The following is a 16,849-nucleotide window of genomic DNA, read 5'->3' on the forward strand; positions in this document are numbered from 1 at the left end:
TCAAAACTTAACCTCGATCGACGATCGTTGAATAAGCTCAAAGTTCAGAAACTCGATTGCTAAAAACCAGTACGACGGTCGCAATATGCAGCAAAACACAAACCTCGAACTTGCAGTTTCTAAAATGTGAAATTTGAAACCCAATTCAGACCAACAAACAGAGAACAAAATCGCATCACAGGCACGCAAACACTACACACCCCATGCATATGAATGTACGAATAGAGAGAGAAAGCTCTTAAGCGACGGATTTGTGGGGACTGAAGAATCGGTCAGGTGTGAGTGGAAGAACGATGATTCGCCGCTGCTGAATCGGTCACTGATGATGATGCAACGCTATATATATATACACACACACTAAATTTTTAAAGGACAGATTGCATTTGATGCGTTATGGTATTTTTTAATTCGGGTACCAACATAAATTTTACCCTTTATTTGAATAGGATTAATTTTATTATTATATTAAAATACTAAGTGTGCCATAAACTATATGAGTTCAAATTATTGTCAAGGTGTTTGGTGGAGGTATTCAAACGTCTAATTTGTGTGTTAATTTCATGTGACTAGGTCTTACTTTTTCGCGATAATAAATCAATTATAAGGATTTAAGTCGGTCCACATAGTACAAGCTTAATCTTTCTTGCCGGATATACGAGGTACCATCCATTGTTTCCAATTTTATCTAAAAAGAAAGAAAAAAGTGTTCCATGAAAATACCCAAAAACATTTGAAAGAGATTGAGCTGAATAAGTACATTTGTTAAGCTCAATAGCCTAGTGTAATGTGGGAAAAAAAAAAAACAATAAATAAGCTCAATACCCTAATTGTATATGTAAACTCTTTATAATTTGAAAAAACTATATTAAATACCTTTGAAATTTGCTCGTGTCTAGCAAATAAGTTCTCCCTTAGATAAAATTCACCAAATTTGTTGATGTTAACAAAAAGAACTAGATGAAAATTCATATTTACCCCCTGATTAGCTTGTTATTGATCATTTATCAAACTATCCTTATACTTTTTCATATACTAATGCTTGTGACGAGGTATAGTCAAAACTCAATAAGTTGAAAAGATTTATTTGACTTGCAATAAGTCAATTGAGAGCAAATATTGATATTCATCAATTTTTTTTTTATTAATATTAATAAATTCGGTGAATTTCGATCAACGGGGGACCTATTTTGTTAGACGTAATCAAACTTTAGAAATACTAGATATAATTTTCAAAACAACAGGAAATTTACATATAATTACACCAAATTTCAAGAGAATGTGTGTAATTATCCCTTTCTTTTATTTACCTGCAACAGCTGAGGACAATTTAGGTATGCATCACTTGAATATAAACAAGTAAAGAAAATAAAACTCAGTGTTACTAAATAAATGTAAACCCATCCCACATTATTTAATTATACACTTATCAATATCATTCATTAATTTATTATCACATATATATAAATATGAATATAAATATAAAGTAGCCCTATGTATATATAAGAGTAAAGAGAGTAATATGATCAACTCCCACAAACAGCACTGTTTCCTGATCAGTACTGGTGAAGACAAAATACACAATTCCTTGTCATAATTAACGTAAAAATATGATGTTGAAACATAAAAACTGGACTCATCATTCTTGTCTTGTTTTTTCTTTTTTTGTTTTGTACATGAGAGAAAGGGTCTAAAACTAGCAGGTACGTACGCTACAAGAGCCCTCACACCTTTGCTAAAACCTGAAAGTTCATCACTTCCACACCTCCGGGAGGACAAAATGCTCCAAATTTATGCCCCCTGCCCCTTGTGCTATCGCTATGTGGATTTTTACACAAATCGGAGAAAGAACAAAACTCAACTTTAGTCATACTGCAAATCCACAAACTCGAAAAACTGGCTCTTTCTCTTGCCTAATGCGATGTTTGCTGCTTGTCGGGCGCATTTTTTAGCATGTGGGCTCCTGCCGTTGTGAGTGCAAATGAAACGGCTGTCGTCTTGCGTCTTTGTCAACATCCGGCCGCTTTCAAGAAGTTGTCGTATGGACTTGATGCTGGCAGGCTGAATGAGTGAGGGTGGTGCTGGTACTCAGTTGCACATAATACCGGAGGCCCTCCCACCGGTAGGCCAGGAACTACTCCTGGCATGTTTTGATCCAAGAATGGATTTCCACTCTGCCATTTTTTACCGATGTTTCATAAGATACACGTAAACCGATCAAATGATGAAAAGGTAGTACTAATAAACGCTGTGTTTCATTACGTTCTAAACGTCCTCCGTTTCAGTTTTTCAAAAGATGCTTGTAGTAGTAGAAGAGACGTACCTTATGTACACCAGAATATGGAGCTATCTGTTTGTCCGCTTCGCCAAAATTCCGTGAAGGTATTGCCAGCAAATTCCCATGCCTAGAATTGGTGCTTATGAGATAGGACATTTTCTGCTGCTTCCCTACCAAGAGCGTCTCGCAATGATTAGCCATGTCCCTGTAAGATGTATCGGGCGCTGTGCTCACAGACATTCTGCCTACATGATGAGCTGTCTCCAAAACCTAGGTGCAAATACACAAAATAATATGGTTGAGCTTATAAGATGTTTTAAATAAAGGTAGCAACGTATTCTCTTGATCTGTATAATGAAACAACTTACAGATTGGAGAAGTTGGTCGACACTTAGAAGACTGGGAAACTCAATAGTCAATTTCGCATTTTGTGGCACGTTACTTTCAACTGAATCTGTACGAGGATCGTCATCTAGTCCAAATAATGAGACGGCCTGCAATGCGGTAATAACCTCTATGAGACCTCAAGGAACAAAAATTTTGTATTATGTTATTTTGGCCCATGACCTTTATTCAATAGGCCTAAGCCCAAGCACCACCCAACCCACTTGGATGGCTCAAGCCCCATCCACTACCCAGCCCACCCCAATCTCCCAACCAATTTCTACTTAACCCTACAGAACCCTAACCCCAATTCATTTTTAACATGTTTCCTTGATTTCTGTCTCTGCATTCCACCCCTCCTCCCTCGATTTCCATAATCGCCATTTTCTCTCTCACCGATATCAATAGCTTCCCTATATATTTACCACCTCCGGTAGCTGTAAAAGAGAAGATAACTGAAGAAAAAGAATAACCCTCTTCTTCTTCTCTCTTGATCGAAAGTTCTTTGTGAACAAAGTTTCCTAAGTGGAATTTCTCAGTGGTTTTGAGTGGAAACCTGTGTGGTCTTGGATTGGGGTTTGAGTGGTCCTTTATGGACAAGTTCCTTAGTGGATTTGGGTTCTAAAGAAACCTGTGTGTTTGAGTTACCGACCTTTGTGTGGGCTATCCTTTCACCGGATCCAGCTCCCTGAATCGTTTACTATTGCTGTTTTTCTTATTATTATCTACTGTTAACATTGATCTGTAAATATATTATTTATATTTATGTATTCTTAGATCTGTAGATTTATCTGTTAATATTCCTGTATTATTGATTTGTAATATTTGGGGTCTTAATAATCTAAGATTCTTTGTAATAGTTGAGTAGGGTTTTGTGTTTTTGGGCTCATCACTGCTGGGCTAAACCCTCAATAGTGGTATCAGAGCCGCGGTTTTTTCTTTCCGACTCCGACGCGGTATGATTGTTTTTTGTGCTTGTGTAGATATGTAGATTAGTAGATCTGTGTTGGTCTGAGTGATTATCTTCGTAGATCTATGTGGATCTGGCTTTGTGCCTATATTCTGCTTAGTGCAATATTTATTTTGTTTAATCAGTTCTATATCCATTAGATATGTTAATTCGATATTTGGCTTTGTGAATTTGATCTGCTGTATGCGAAAATTTATTCTACTTATTGCTTAATCATATTGCTTGGTCAATTTGATTAACTACTATTTACTACTGTTTTCTATTAATTGGCTTAGTGTTATTCTTCAACAAAATATCTAATTACCTTGCTTATTTCTCACTTGGCCGAGCCCTTGAGGTTGTCGAGTATCTAGTTGAGATTAAGTTAAGGATTCTCCTATTTATCTGTTAATATTGTTTTTGCATTTGTTGCATATTCTCTTGTTATTTGTTAATATTATTTTCTGCTTTTGTTGCTACTATTAGATCTGTTGAACATTTTGGATTTACTGCATTGATAGTAATTTTTACTGAAAACTGGTATTTTTACGTTTTCTGCCAAAAAAATTTCAAAAATAATGGCTGGTAATTATTTGCAACATTTTGATGGTAAATCTGACATTTTTACTTGGCAACAGAAAATGAAAGGTGTTATAATTCAACAAAAAAAATTTAAAGCTATTGACGGAAAATACCTTAAAAAATTTTCTGAAGAAAAGAAAATTGAAAATAATCAATATGCTTATTCTTCTATAATTCTAAATCTTTCAAACACTGTTTTAAGAAAAGTTGGAAAACAAGATTCAACAAAAGATTTATGGAATAAATTAAAGAACTCCATACTAAAACCTCTTTGCCTAGTAAACTATTTTGACTTGAAAAGTTTTTCCGTTATAAATTAGATTTGCCTAAAAATATTGAGAAAAATTTGGATGATTTTACAAAGTTAATCCAAGACACTAAACTAACTGGAGATAAAAATATAAATGGCTATTCTCCCATTGTTTTATTAAATGCTATCCCTGAAGCCTATAGTGATGTAAAAGCTGTTATAAAATATGGTAGAGGTAATGTCAGTCTAGACACTGTAGTTAATGGATTAATTAAAGAAATAGATCTTAAAACTAGTAAACCTAATCAGGACTAGAATGAGGTTAATTATATTAAGGAAAGATCTATAAATAGAAATTCAGACTATAGACATAGAAGACATGTCAAGATAGAAGTAGGCCCAAAACTAGGGGTGAAAAATCTTGGGATAAAAGATGTTATAATTATGGAGAAAAATGACATTTTATTAAAGATTGTAAATAACCCAAAAGAGATAACAAAAATAAAGAAGATGTAAATGTAATCACTGAAGAAATTTCTGGAAAGTATTTGTGGATTATTAATTCAATTCAAGTATTCTTTGCATTTTTTCTAACCCATATATGTACAAGTCTCTTTTTGTTTTGTAGGTACTATCTCTGGCTAAACGACAATGATGATGTCGGATCCATTATTGGACTAGGTTTCCTTTTTCTGGGTCCTAGTCCAAGATGGGGAATGTTATGTTATTTTGGGCCATGACCCTTATTTGGTAGGCCCAAGCCCAAGCACCACCAAACCCACCTGGATGGCTCAACCCCATCCACTACACGACCCACCCCAATCTCCCCACTGGTTTCTACTTAACCTTGCAGAACCCTAACCCTAATTTATTTTTATCCTGTTTTCTTGGTTTTCGTCTCTGCATCACCCTCCTCCCTCTCGATTTTCCATAATCATCGTTTTCTCTCCCTCACCAATATCAATGACTTCTCTATATATCTACCACCTCCAATGGCTGTAAAAGAGAAAATAATAGAAGAAAAAGAATAAGCCTCTTCTTTTTCTCTCTTGACCGAAAGTTTTTCAAGTGGAATTTCTCCGTGGTTCTGAGTGCAAACCTGTGTGGTTTTGGATTGGGGTTTGAGTGGTCTTTTGTGGACAAATTCCTTAGTGGATTTGGATTCTAAAGCAACTGATGTGTTTGCGTTGTTGGCTTTTGTGGTTGTGGGCTACCCCTTCACCAGATCCGACTCTCTGACCTATTTACTGTTGTTGTTTTTCTTATTATCATCTGTTGTTCCTGTTGATTTATACATATAGTATTTGTATTTCTATATTCTTATATCTGTAGATTTATCTGTCAATTGTATTATTGGTTTGTAATATTTGGGACTTTAGTAACTCAGATTCTTTGTAATAGTTGATTAGGGTTTCGATTTTTTGGGTTCATCACTGTTAGGATAAAATCCCAGTTGTTGAATGCAATAAAAGTAAACTTACCTTTTCGAGTTTACCGTCTTGTCCTTTCTTCGGGCTATCATTGAATAACTGCCCTCCAAGAGAACACAAGTCATCATGTGAAAAGTCCTCGAGCAACTGTTGTCTTACGCTATCCTCGTCCAACTGTAGCACGTAATGTTATTATGAAAGAACTGCTTAAAGTCAAAACTAAAACAACTATACTAAAAATACTTACCTCTACCTCGCCCATATTTTTAACAATAAGCGAAACAAGGTGTTCCCTCATCTGGTCCTCACTGAGCTTTATTTCTGAGAGACACTTCAGAGCAGAACTGTCATCTTCTTTCGATCCGTAAGCAACATGCCCTGCTCTTGAACTGATCTCTAACTTACAATCTTCTGCCAATGTCAAATACGGATCGATCTGACAGAGAATACCAGAAAGAGCTCAGCATTTTTATGTATATAACGGAGGAAAACTAACGACGAACAGTAACCTACCACTCTATCAGAGATTGTGACCTTGACATGTGGGACGACAGGAAAAATGTTGTAAGCCTTTGATGAGAAGATAATCATGCAAGTCGACAGTACAAAAAGGGATCTGCGACGTGATGGTGGCAGAGTCCCTGAAAGGAATGATATAAGTTTCGTTAAATAAACTATATTGATCATTTTGAAGGTGAATGTGCATACCTCCGTCCTTAAGAGAAAGGATCCTCAACGTAAAAGCCAGTTGGAAACTTCGAATAAGAGCATCGACATAGGAGGTCTGCGCCAAACGAAGAGATTTATGTGAAATTTCTAACCTATAGGGGCAGTCACACACTATTCAGATTGGAGCATTGATCTCGGTGAATTCTTCAAATAGGATAACTCTATTTCAAAGAGAAATACAGTATATATGAAGTCGTTCATCATCATGTGATTCTTGATGAAGCCGATAAATTATGATATTACAACTTACATTCAAGAATTTATGGCCAACGGATGGTTTTCAGTGTATGGCTTCTAAGAAATTACTCCAACTGTAATTTACCTTAGCTCGAGAAAAAAGCAAAACCAAGCTGTATGTGTGAGCAATAGCTTCGTAATTTTCGGGCATGTTTGCAGGAGACAGAGATTGTTCCCAAATAGAAGAAAGCAGGAGGGTGATCTGGTGGCTGCTCAATCTAAGAGGAACGGCATCCTGAAATTGAAAGGAAATATAGTCGTAAGTGTGCATCCTAAATTTCGGCTTACCTGTGTCTTAGAATAGGTTGAAGAAACCTTTTCCCAATCTAACTTAGCAAGTTGTTCGGACGATCACAGAAAACAAGAAAAAGTAAGACAACGTGAGTTGTAGACAGGCAATTAATGAATCAGAAACGATCACGTTTAGCAGAGATCTAAAACTATGGTCTTATTAGAAAGTAAGATAAAACACTAACGGGACGCACCGGTTCTTTACTTGGGTTGGTTGTTGTAGCATCAGCGCCTTCTGGTGCCGGTGGATGTCTGAAGCTATATACTCGACTGTATGTCGACCTAATTCTATTCAATACTCCAGCTGGAGGAGGTCCGTGATCAGCTTCTACCAGAGGTCTTTGGATGATGGGTTCAGGAGGCTGAGGACCTTTTTGGTTTTTCAACTTCTCAAAAAGGGCAGCTGATGAAGAAAACACAGAAACAGTTCTTGATAGTGTTCTTGGGACGACCATGTTGTTCTTCTTAGCAACAGTGACAGTTGAAGTCGTTTGAGGGCAAACAGAAGATGGCACGAGGACAACGGAGAATATCTGATGAGCTCCTATTCGAGTCACGTAATCAGGATGGAGCATGGCCGGGATTAACTGATGAAATAAAGCCTCTGGGAAAGCCTAATGATAAAAACAAGTACCATCAATCAAGTAAGTAGCTCAATGAGTGAGTGAGTGAGAGAGAGAGAGAGAAGCAGCAGAGGCCTTGCCTTATTCTTATAAGATATGATTGGCAATGAAGCTATAATTTGAGCGGTCCGATACACAGCAGAAATAGTTGTTCTAGCTATAACAGTAATGCTTGAAATGTTCTCTAACATAGAAGCCATTACGTCAAGGATTAAACCAGCGTCTCCAACCTGTTAACAATCGAAAAGAGACGTAAAAAATGACTCTGGGAATTCAACCAAGTCTGAAAGAAGATAAAATGTCCGAGGGAGGCGACCTTTGATGACAACTCTGTGAGACATTCGTCGACTACTTGATGGAATTTTCTATTCCACTTGATCACTTCATTTCCAAGATTCGCATCATCAAGTGTATAATGTATACTTTTTCGTAAATGCCTCATGATGTCACTCACAGCGCTGACTATAGCCACTGAAGACTGGACTTTAGTGAGGCGAACGAGGGCAGTGACAACCTCAACAATGTCAAGCTGCATGTCGGGCAGCTTAAGGACGTTTTTATGGTCGAGATGCTTGATTAATATAGACAACAAAAAGTGGGTGTTCTGCCCTGCACAACCGAAAGTACAAAGTATAACATTATCACAACCGAGTAGTTCTAATACTATTCCAAGAATCAGTAGGACAGAAACTAACCAGAATCATCCATCACAAGCTGCATGTCTTTGAGAACGGGAAAAGCAATCCCGAACTGTATAGGCCAAAGATTTCCATTATCAAAATATCGAAACAAAGATTCCAAAACACGTCGCATCGTTGTAGCCTCTTTGCCAAGCTTGGCCATGTTCTGCAGGCACACCCTAGACCAAAAGGACGGGCTCTTCGACTCCTCTCTGTTTCATTTAACCAAGATAAACTTCATCTGTGCACTCAAATGGTGATGGAATGAAAAAATCAAAGTTGAGACAAGAAAATTACGTGGTCACATTAAGTTGTCCTTTTTCATCTACAATAAGTCTCCAAGAAGGAACTCTCGCAACGCCTTGATCAGGAGAGGTAGTTCTCTCGGTTTCACTAACTTCTTCCGACTCCTTATCTTGACCTCTGTAATTTTCCAAGACTACGGAAACAATCTGAGGAATCGGAGAATAAGATCGTTAGTTAAATGAGATCTATACCGATAACACAAGAAAAAATTTTCATGAAGTAAAATACTTGAATTGCTATGTGAACTCAAAAATCATTATCTTGTCGCATAATTGATATGTCAGAACTTTATTATGGATCGAAAGAACAATGACAAATAGCTAATAAAGCGGACAAAACTGATAAACTTCAATAGTTGACACAACTTACTGCAACTTAACATAAGAAAAGAAAGAAAGCTGCTTGAAATCATAATGTCCTAAAACTAAATCAAGAAATTGATGAGAGGAACAGATGTATAGCTGTCGACATGCAGATAGCAAGCATAACAAAAGAGATAAAAGAAGATCGATGATAAAATTAAAAAAGATAAGAAGCATAACAAAATAAATAATACAGCTTATAAATATATGCTTACATTATCAAATTCAACTGAAATATGGGAGTTCTCACCCATGAACCAAACCTGTGCGACACAAACACACAAATAAGTAACCAGATGGACTAAACAAATGTCCACATGAAAATATAAGAGAAATAACAAAGTCGACTAATAAAATCCGGAAGTAATGAATTTAGTTAGCATTATGCTTTCAAGAAACTGCACGCCAAACAATCTCTGGTGCCAAAAGAATACTACATATTTGAATGTTTTTCTCCATTAATGATTTCAAGAACGAAGTAAAATTCTTTAGATAGTTTTGAGAATGCTACAGTGAATTCCAGTCTGCTCGAAAGTGGAGTTACTTAAAGTTCCCTTCCCTGCATCAGTAAGTTACTTCTATACCACCCCGTTCATTGAAGTAACGGGACCTAACAGATTCAGATTGAGATCCTTCCTCAAAACCATCAATCTTAAACACAATCCAAAGATTGATTGAATGCAAAACGAACCATAGCAGATAGAGCTTGCAGGGCAGCTGCCCGTAGATTTTCTGCCCTCTCATCGTCTCCCGGTTCTTGAGCCAGTTGGCACAGTTTTGGTATCAATCCTTCTAGGTTAAACATGTAAGTTCCATCATTCTGGAAAGCATACAAGAATTGTATCAGCGCAACGTTCCACAAGAGGGAAAGAAAATGCTAAAACTTATATCAGAAGCCTGTGGAGGAGCTAATTACAGCTTCCAAAAAACAAAGAATCACAAGGCAAGACGATACCTGATTATTAACGAAATCAAAGACGGAGTGGCATCCAATGACTAACATTTCATCTTGGCTTGTCTGATCCAGCAAGGTGTTGATAATAGTCAATAGACTATTTGCAAACAATGGCCTGAAATAAAAATCAAACAGTAAGTTTCATTGATGAAAATCCACCGAGAAGCTAAATGCAACGAAAGCGGCAGGAATTTTTCTTCGAGGCAGCTCACCGAGAAGAATAAAATTTTCAGATGCCCATTGACAGATTACACCAACAAGAAGCCGACTCAAATGATGAAATACTACATAAGTTAAACACCTCTTGCACATTACTAGAAACATTTAAATGGAAGAGAAAAACAATAGCAGCAATGACTTACATTTGCTCCTTGCAAGCTGACAAGAATTTCCTGTAAATACACATAACAACTTTCACTGCCCGAAAGTTTTCATTTCTTAGTTCCTTATAGCATCTTTGTTCAAGGCTATTAGCTATCTGTATTCCAAAGCAAACGACATAATTAGTAATTAGCTTTAACAGAAGATGACAAAGTAATCCTCATGCATACACATTGTGGCCAGAAAACAAAATGTTATGAAGAAAAACGAAAAAAACGCACTATACTAGTTTTTGCAAAAACTATTTCAACAGTCAAAAAACAATGAGTTTTGCCATTCACCAATCCCCAAGTATTCTTGGCCAGACCCCTAGGAGTAACTATTGAAGTTTATCTGTTTTCATATTAACGTTCATCTACTTAAATTTGCAGTTCATTGAAATCGACCACATAAATAAATAAAGCAAGAATGGCAGAAGGATGTGCAAGGGGGAAAAGAACCTTCAACCTACGGGTCTAAATAGGAGTATGTTTAATAACTCTAAGCATTTAAATTCTTTCAGAGAAAATGCATTCTTCGTCTGGCAGTGCAATGATCAACTGACAGCACAATAACCGTATTGCTGAATAGGAGAAGCAATTTTATAACGAGAATACCTTCGGAATGCGCAAGGGGTTCTTTGCAGCATATTCGCATAATTTCCCAATCTTCCTATCATTTGGTTCTTCGTCCTATAAAGCAAAAGAAATAAACGGTTGTTTAGTTAAGCAATTCTAGAAAAAGTGATACATGCAGCATCAAGAAGCCACAAATTCACTCATTTCATAATGTCCCAACATAACGTAGACACAAGTCTCATATGTTCACCAATGAGGAAAGTTTAAGGTGACTGATAAATAAAATGCAGCACCTGAAATCAGACAGCACTAAATTTGTGTCCATTCGTCCAAAATAAGTTAGCTAGAGCAATGCAGCTTTATATATGACTTAATCACTGCGTTGAGGTATATGAATGCTACATGTATGGGGCATATAATCTGACAATTTTGCTCATACCGAATGTAACATCCAAAAGTAATACCATTTGATTCATGAAACTCACCAGGGACTTGGGGAAAATATCCGAAATCAACTTCTTGTACCTCTTCACAGGCTGTCTAGACCTTTCCCGCAACGCGGGACAAAAGAAACAAAGGCTGCCGCATGCTGGCAAGACTTGCCTTGAGATCACACCAGAAACAGCAGCACTCATTTTTATATTATCAATTCAATGAACTCTTCTTTTCTCCCAAATCCACCTTCAAAATTCACTGTTTTCTTTCCTTTGATCTCGAAATATACGTACACGAGATTCTTGAAAGTCGAAGGGAGAATAAGAAGGGAAAGGAAAGCTGGTAAGATCAAGCAGGCACTTTCCGGTTTCGGGTACCAGCCTACAGAAATCCAAATATGTAAACATCTCACCTTAGAAACAAATTCTCATCAACCATTCCAACAAACAATAAACTTCAGCAAAATTCAAACAAGAAGGGGAGTCTTGATCTATATTCATGCAATTACTTTAACGAAAAATGGGCATTTTTCAAGAACTGATAAAGATCATTCAATTTCGTTCAAAACTTCAAGATTCTTCAACATATACAGATCATATCACTACTAAAAAGCTACAACAATCTTGATAGATAACACAAAATCACTCTACATATACGAATATAACATCAACGGATCTTTCTCTAACATCCTTATTTTTCCATAGTTTTTCTTGAATTCAAGAAGAGAGTGTTATGTTAGATTTTTACCTTCAGATCAATGCCTGTAAGGATCAGGCAGAGAGAGCTGGTAACCCATTAAAGATTTCCAACAATGTACCGATTCTCCAGCATTTCCCGAAACTTATGACTCTCTTTCTCTCTCCTCTTTCTACAACCAGCCCACCTCATATCTTTCCCTACTATATATAGCAACATACAGAAATCATCATATCTATATTTTTTTTAAAAATTAAATTTAAAATTTCAGCGGCACTGACATTAATGATTGAGAACGTGTCTGCTTCCACATTCCCGACATGCACTGGCTACACGCCAATCAAATACAAAGAAAATACTTTCAAGAAACGTTATCACAATTTTGAACCATTTCTACACGTATACTTAGGTTCTTGTAATAGTGTATACATAGTTCTTGCATTATTGTTGGTTGACAGTTGTTTCATAACATAACTCCATAATCTCTATAGAAAAAAGTTTTATTTTTTTCAATGGGTTTTAACTTCGTATTGTAATTTTTAAGATTTGTCTTTGACGTCAATTCACATAATTTGTGGGATTATCAAGAATTTTTATATTTAATACGATTCCACGTTGATAATTGATTTAGATTTATATTGTGTCTGAATATCTATAATAGATTGTTCTTATATTTTGAAAGTATTTATCGCGCAAAGCAATATTAGTAAATATTTATTTCTTTCAAATATCAAATAATTCCCATTAATGTTCATTTGCAAAAGTGACGAGTGGTTTGTGTAAGTTCACTTACAGCTTAGTTGAATGTTATTGTAATTTACTTTTAAAAAAAAATAGTCAACGAAATGCTATAATAATGCGCAATAAATGTACATTCTTGATAATTGCAGCTTATTTCCTTTGGGTAAGTATAATCCTAACTTATTTGCCATACAAATGTACGACTTCTATAAATGTAATTCATAAAACCCCGCTCAAACAGTCATAACGATTCAAGCACAATGTGCGGATCTCATTATAATTATATTTTTACCTTTTTTTTGTAAAATAATTTATTTCCATGTAAAGAATAGTGAATGTGTCGAAATTTCTGGGTACATTATTTTTTCTAAATTTAGCTCACTTATAATTATGTCATAAACTTAAATATATGTTTAACTTGTTATGAAAAATGATATAACCAGAGACTTTTCTTGCTAGAAATAGGATATTCATAAAGGCAAAATTTCATTTTTAGTTTGGTAACTACAGAAATATTGTATTCTTAGTCTTTTTTTTTTTTTATATTGCAAAAACACGTTTAATCATTTAATATAATGAGGTCAATACATTTAGTCCCACAATAAATGTGTCCATTTTTCCAATCGGATCTTCAATCGCTAGCGAATTTGGGACTAAGTGTGTCTTCTTACAAAATTAAAGAATTAAATGTGGTGCTAATATTTAATTACAGGACTCAAGCAATTACGGGATCAACTTTGTTAACCTCATAATATTTTGAAAATTAGAATATATTTTTTTAATATGTAAAAGTTAAAAAGTATAAAACCCCATAAGTACATGACTAAAAATGATATTTTGCCCATCTAAAAATTGCACTAATCCATGAACAAGAATAATAATTTTTTGAAGTAGTTCACGTCGCTTGTCCTGTAGTGTGCACAGAGTGTAGCCTTTGTTGGCGCAGTTCAAACTTTTTTATAATAAATTGATATTAGTCAAAAGGAAGGCCTAATTTGGCCTCGCAATAAGCACTTCACATGTATGTGAATTCTAAATAATGCAAAAGACAGAATAAGTAGCTTTCTGTTCACAGTTTCAAATTTTGACCAACACTTCCGATTAGGCTTTTAAAACACCTTCATGTTCCCTCTCAACATGGTCTACGAGGGTAACAGGATCGCGGAATCCTTTACTACATTTGGGGCAGACATCGAGTGCCATGTTCATAATCCCATTCCTGTCATGGACCTTTTCCACATGATCCACCAGCGCCCCAATGGTAGAGAATCTCAAATTGCATTGTGGACACACTTCTATTTGTCCAGTTGCATTTTCAGTATGGCTGACAGTGCTGCTCTGCACCGCTCCATCCCTGCCTAATGCTTGATTGAGTTCAACGCTCAATCTAGCCATTCCAGCTTCAGCTGTTGCTCGAACAGATGACGGTGTAAATCTAGCCATTCCAGCCATTCCAGCTTCAGCTGTCGCTCGAACGGATGAAGCTGCCTTGAAGAAACTTGTAGCCCAACTTGATGAAGATGCACCTGGAGCTTGGTTTAGCTCCTCTTTTCTACTTCTATTTAATAATCTCATAAACTGAAAAGCTACTTCAGATTTCTTAGGTCCAGCACAATTGTGGTCTGGTCCAAACCTATGTTTCAAACAATGATCGACACTGCAATCCCTACACTTAATCGTGTTTGAGAATGTTAGAATCCCTCTGCATCCAGGTACAGGACATGTCCTTTTCTTTGTCACTTTGTCATAATTTGATGGGTCGCACTCAACGTCTACATGTGACTCCCAAGTAATATTTGGATCTTCCTCAGGAATTAAGCGAACTCCTTTAGCGCAGAGGGGGCAGATGACAACAGTGACATTACATTCCTTGGCTTTTATACATTGGTGTCTGCTGTAGCTCCGATGCTCAAGACAATATATCTGCAGGAGGTTGCTAATAGACATTAGCATATGAAGAAACATTCTAAATGTATTTGCATCGTACAGCATTAATGAGCAGAATAAATCGGACAATTAACAATAGAGACCATCCTAACCTATAACACCACAACTAAAATCATTGGCTAGGGCAATAACCAAAAATCAGGGGAGAAAGAATCCAAGAACAGATCATAAAACATACAACCAGCACTAACTTCGAGCCTTGCCAGACAAACAATCAATAGATAACAAAAATGAAGTGGGTTGATTGAAGTAAATTATGTATGGACGAGTATTACTGCAGGTGTCTTCCAATCTTCCACACAGCTCAGTGTAAATCGAGAATTTATCGTCTTCGAATTTCTCATAGCAAGACTTCGAAAAGCGTAACTGACAAATATGGAAAGATTACCAAGAGAAAGCAATGAACTTTGCTTTGGAAGCATGTTGCATGATAGAAAAAATCAGTATAGATAATATAGATTGATACAAGTCATCTAATGACTTCAACAAACAAGTACCATCCAACCAATAAAATTCAGACGAGCATTGATATTATAGCTAGGAAGACGATGAGAAACAAACATTAATGAACAACAGTGACATTCAGAGTCACAGAGCAAAAGAAACAAAAGGCACTTTCCTATTTACAACATATATGAAACAGAGACCTATATGTGCGGAGGATTAGAAACCACGACTCTATATATTTCCTCTAACTGTTGCATGCAACAAAACTAATTTTCTGCTCATCAGTTCATAGTCAGCTGCACTTCTTTTGAAGTATGATCGCTGTAAATTTCATAAAGTCTCAACTAAATCAAAACATTAATACAACTCATGCCCACTCACAAAATTTCAGTTCGGAAAACATCTTCTAATCGAAGAACATATCCAAATCTTCTTAATTATTACACAAAAAGAATTCTGCGACACTCTTTTGAAGCACAACATCCACATATTTCTTCTCGATCACGCAACAGGAAAAACCATAAAATTCCAACTCCTCAAGCAGAATCAAAATCATTGCAGAACCAAAAAAGAAAACAAAACACACAAATCAATCAATTGCATAAACACATGAAACTACAGGTATACCTGGCGGCAGCAATCGCAGGTGAACGGCAAGAAATCAATCTGGCGGCAATCGTCAACGCTGCAGTGTTTCCCGAGATTTGGGATTGCCGGAGTCCCCATTCTTTTCCTAAAAAAGGAACCAAATAATCCCGGGAATCAGAGTTATGATGCTGAAATTCCAGAGAAGGAATTGTATTCCCTGGAATCGAGGCTGAGTATGGGGAATTAAGGTCAGATTTCTCCCCTGCCCGAAATTCCGCGTCTGAAGCAGAGAAAACAACAGCGCGTAATCGGAACTTGGGGAGTTCCTCTATTCAAAGTCTTGCTCCGTTTTTCTTCTCCTTCTTTTCCTTCCTGAATAAAGAAATAAAAGTGTAAATTGCACTTCACTCCAAAAGTTTACTATTATATCATATTAACCATCATATAGGGGTGATCAAAAAATTTTAAAACAATCCAAAATCGTGCCAGTCAAATCGAATCGAATTATTTTTCATAATTTATTTTTAAACTGTAATTCTAAATTTAGAATAAAATCGTACTACACTATTAATTTATTTTACTATAAAACTTAAAAAAATCATCAAAAATTAAACCGCATCACTAAATATATAATTAATTTTTGTAAATTATATATACATAATAATTCGATAAAATAATTAATTTTTTGTAAGAGTTTCATATTCGAATTATATAATTAAGAATTCATATGTTATCAAGGATCCACATCACAAAATCCAATTTTATAAAAATTTTATTTGAACTTTATACAAAAAAAAAAAAAATATTTAATTTTTTAAACTCGTTCAAGTTTTAAGCCCATCTGATGATTGTCTCAAATTTTCATTCATTCTTCTCCCTGTTTATTTCCTCCCCCTTTTCCTCTTATCTCTTCGCACAGACAGAATTCGAAAAGGTCAAATCTATGATGATTCCATCATCTATGATTGAGTTGCGAAAACTTTTGGATAGGTATCCTACATCTG

General features: G+C 35.9%; 2 protein-coding genes across 2 annotated transcripts; both read right to left on the minus strand.

Annotated features, from left to right (window-relative positions):
* Positions 1–1,563: 1,563 nt before the first annotated feature.
* Positions 1,564–12,320, minus strand: LOC105162543 (protein SEMI-ROLLED LEAF 2). Its single transcript, XM_011080600.3, has 20 exons — positions 12,174–12,320; positions 11,477–11,807; positions 11,031–11,105; positions 10,416–10,531; positions 10,054–10,168; positions 9,790–9,918; positions 9,314–9,361; positions 8,728–8,882; positions 8,446–8,642; positions 8,067–8,359; positions 7,831–7,980; positions 7,322–7,741; positions 6,922–7,071; positions 6,579–6,654; positions 6,384–6,511; positions 6,118–6,306; positions 5,922–6,044; positions 2,644–2,769; positions 2,321–2,545; positions 1,564–2,171 (listed from the first exon to the last, which is right to left on the minus strand). The coding sequence occupies exons 2-20, from the start codon at positions 11,624–11,626 to the stop codon at positions 2,007–2,009; spliced, it is 3,030 nt and encodes a 1,009-aa protein (XP_011078902.1). The 5' UTR covers positions 11,627–11,807; positions 12,174–12,320; the 3' UTR covers positions 1,564–2,006.
* A 1,476-nt stretch (positions 12,321–13,796) lies between these two features.
* On the minus strand, positions 13,797–16,215 carry LOC105162542 (zinc finger AN1 and C2H2 domain-containing stress-associated protein 13). Its single transcript, XM_011080599.3, has 2 exons — positions 15,885–16,215; positions 13,797–14,786 (listed from the first exon to the last, which is right to left on the minus strand). The coding sequence occupies exons 1-2, from the start codon at positions 15,981–15,983 to the stop codon at positions 13,965–13,967; spliced, it is 921 nt and encodes a 306-aa protein (XP_011078901.1). The 5' UTR covers positions 15,984–16,215; the 3' UTR covers positions 13,797–13,964.
* Between the last annotated feature and the right edge of the window lie 634 nt (positions 16,216–16,849).

Source organism: Sesamum indicum, linkage group LG5, assembly GCF_026168435.1.
Source record: "Sesamum indicum cultivar Baizhima isolate 11 linkage group LG5, ASM2616843v1, whole genome shotgun sequence".
Lineage (NCBI taxonomy): Eukaryota > Viridiplantae > Streptophyta > Magnoliopsida > Lamiales > Pedaliaceae > Sesamum > Sesamum indicum.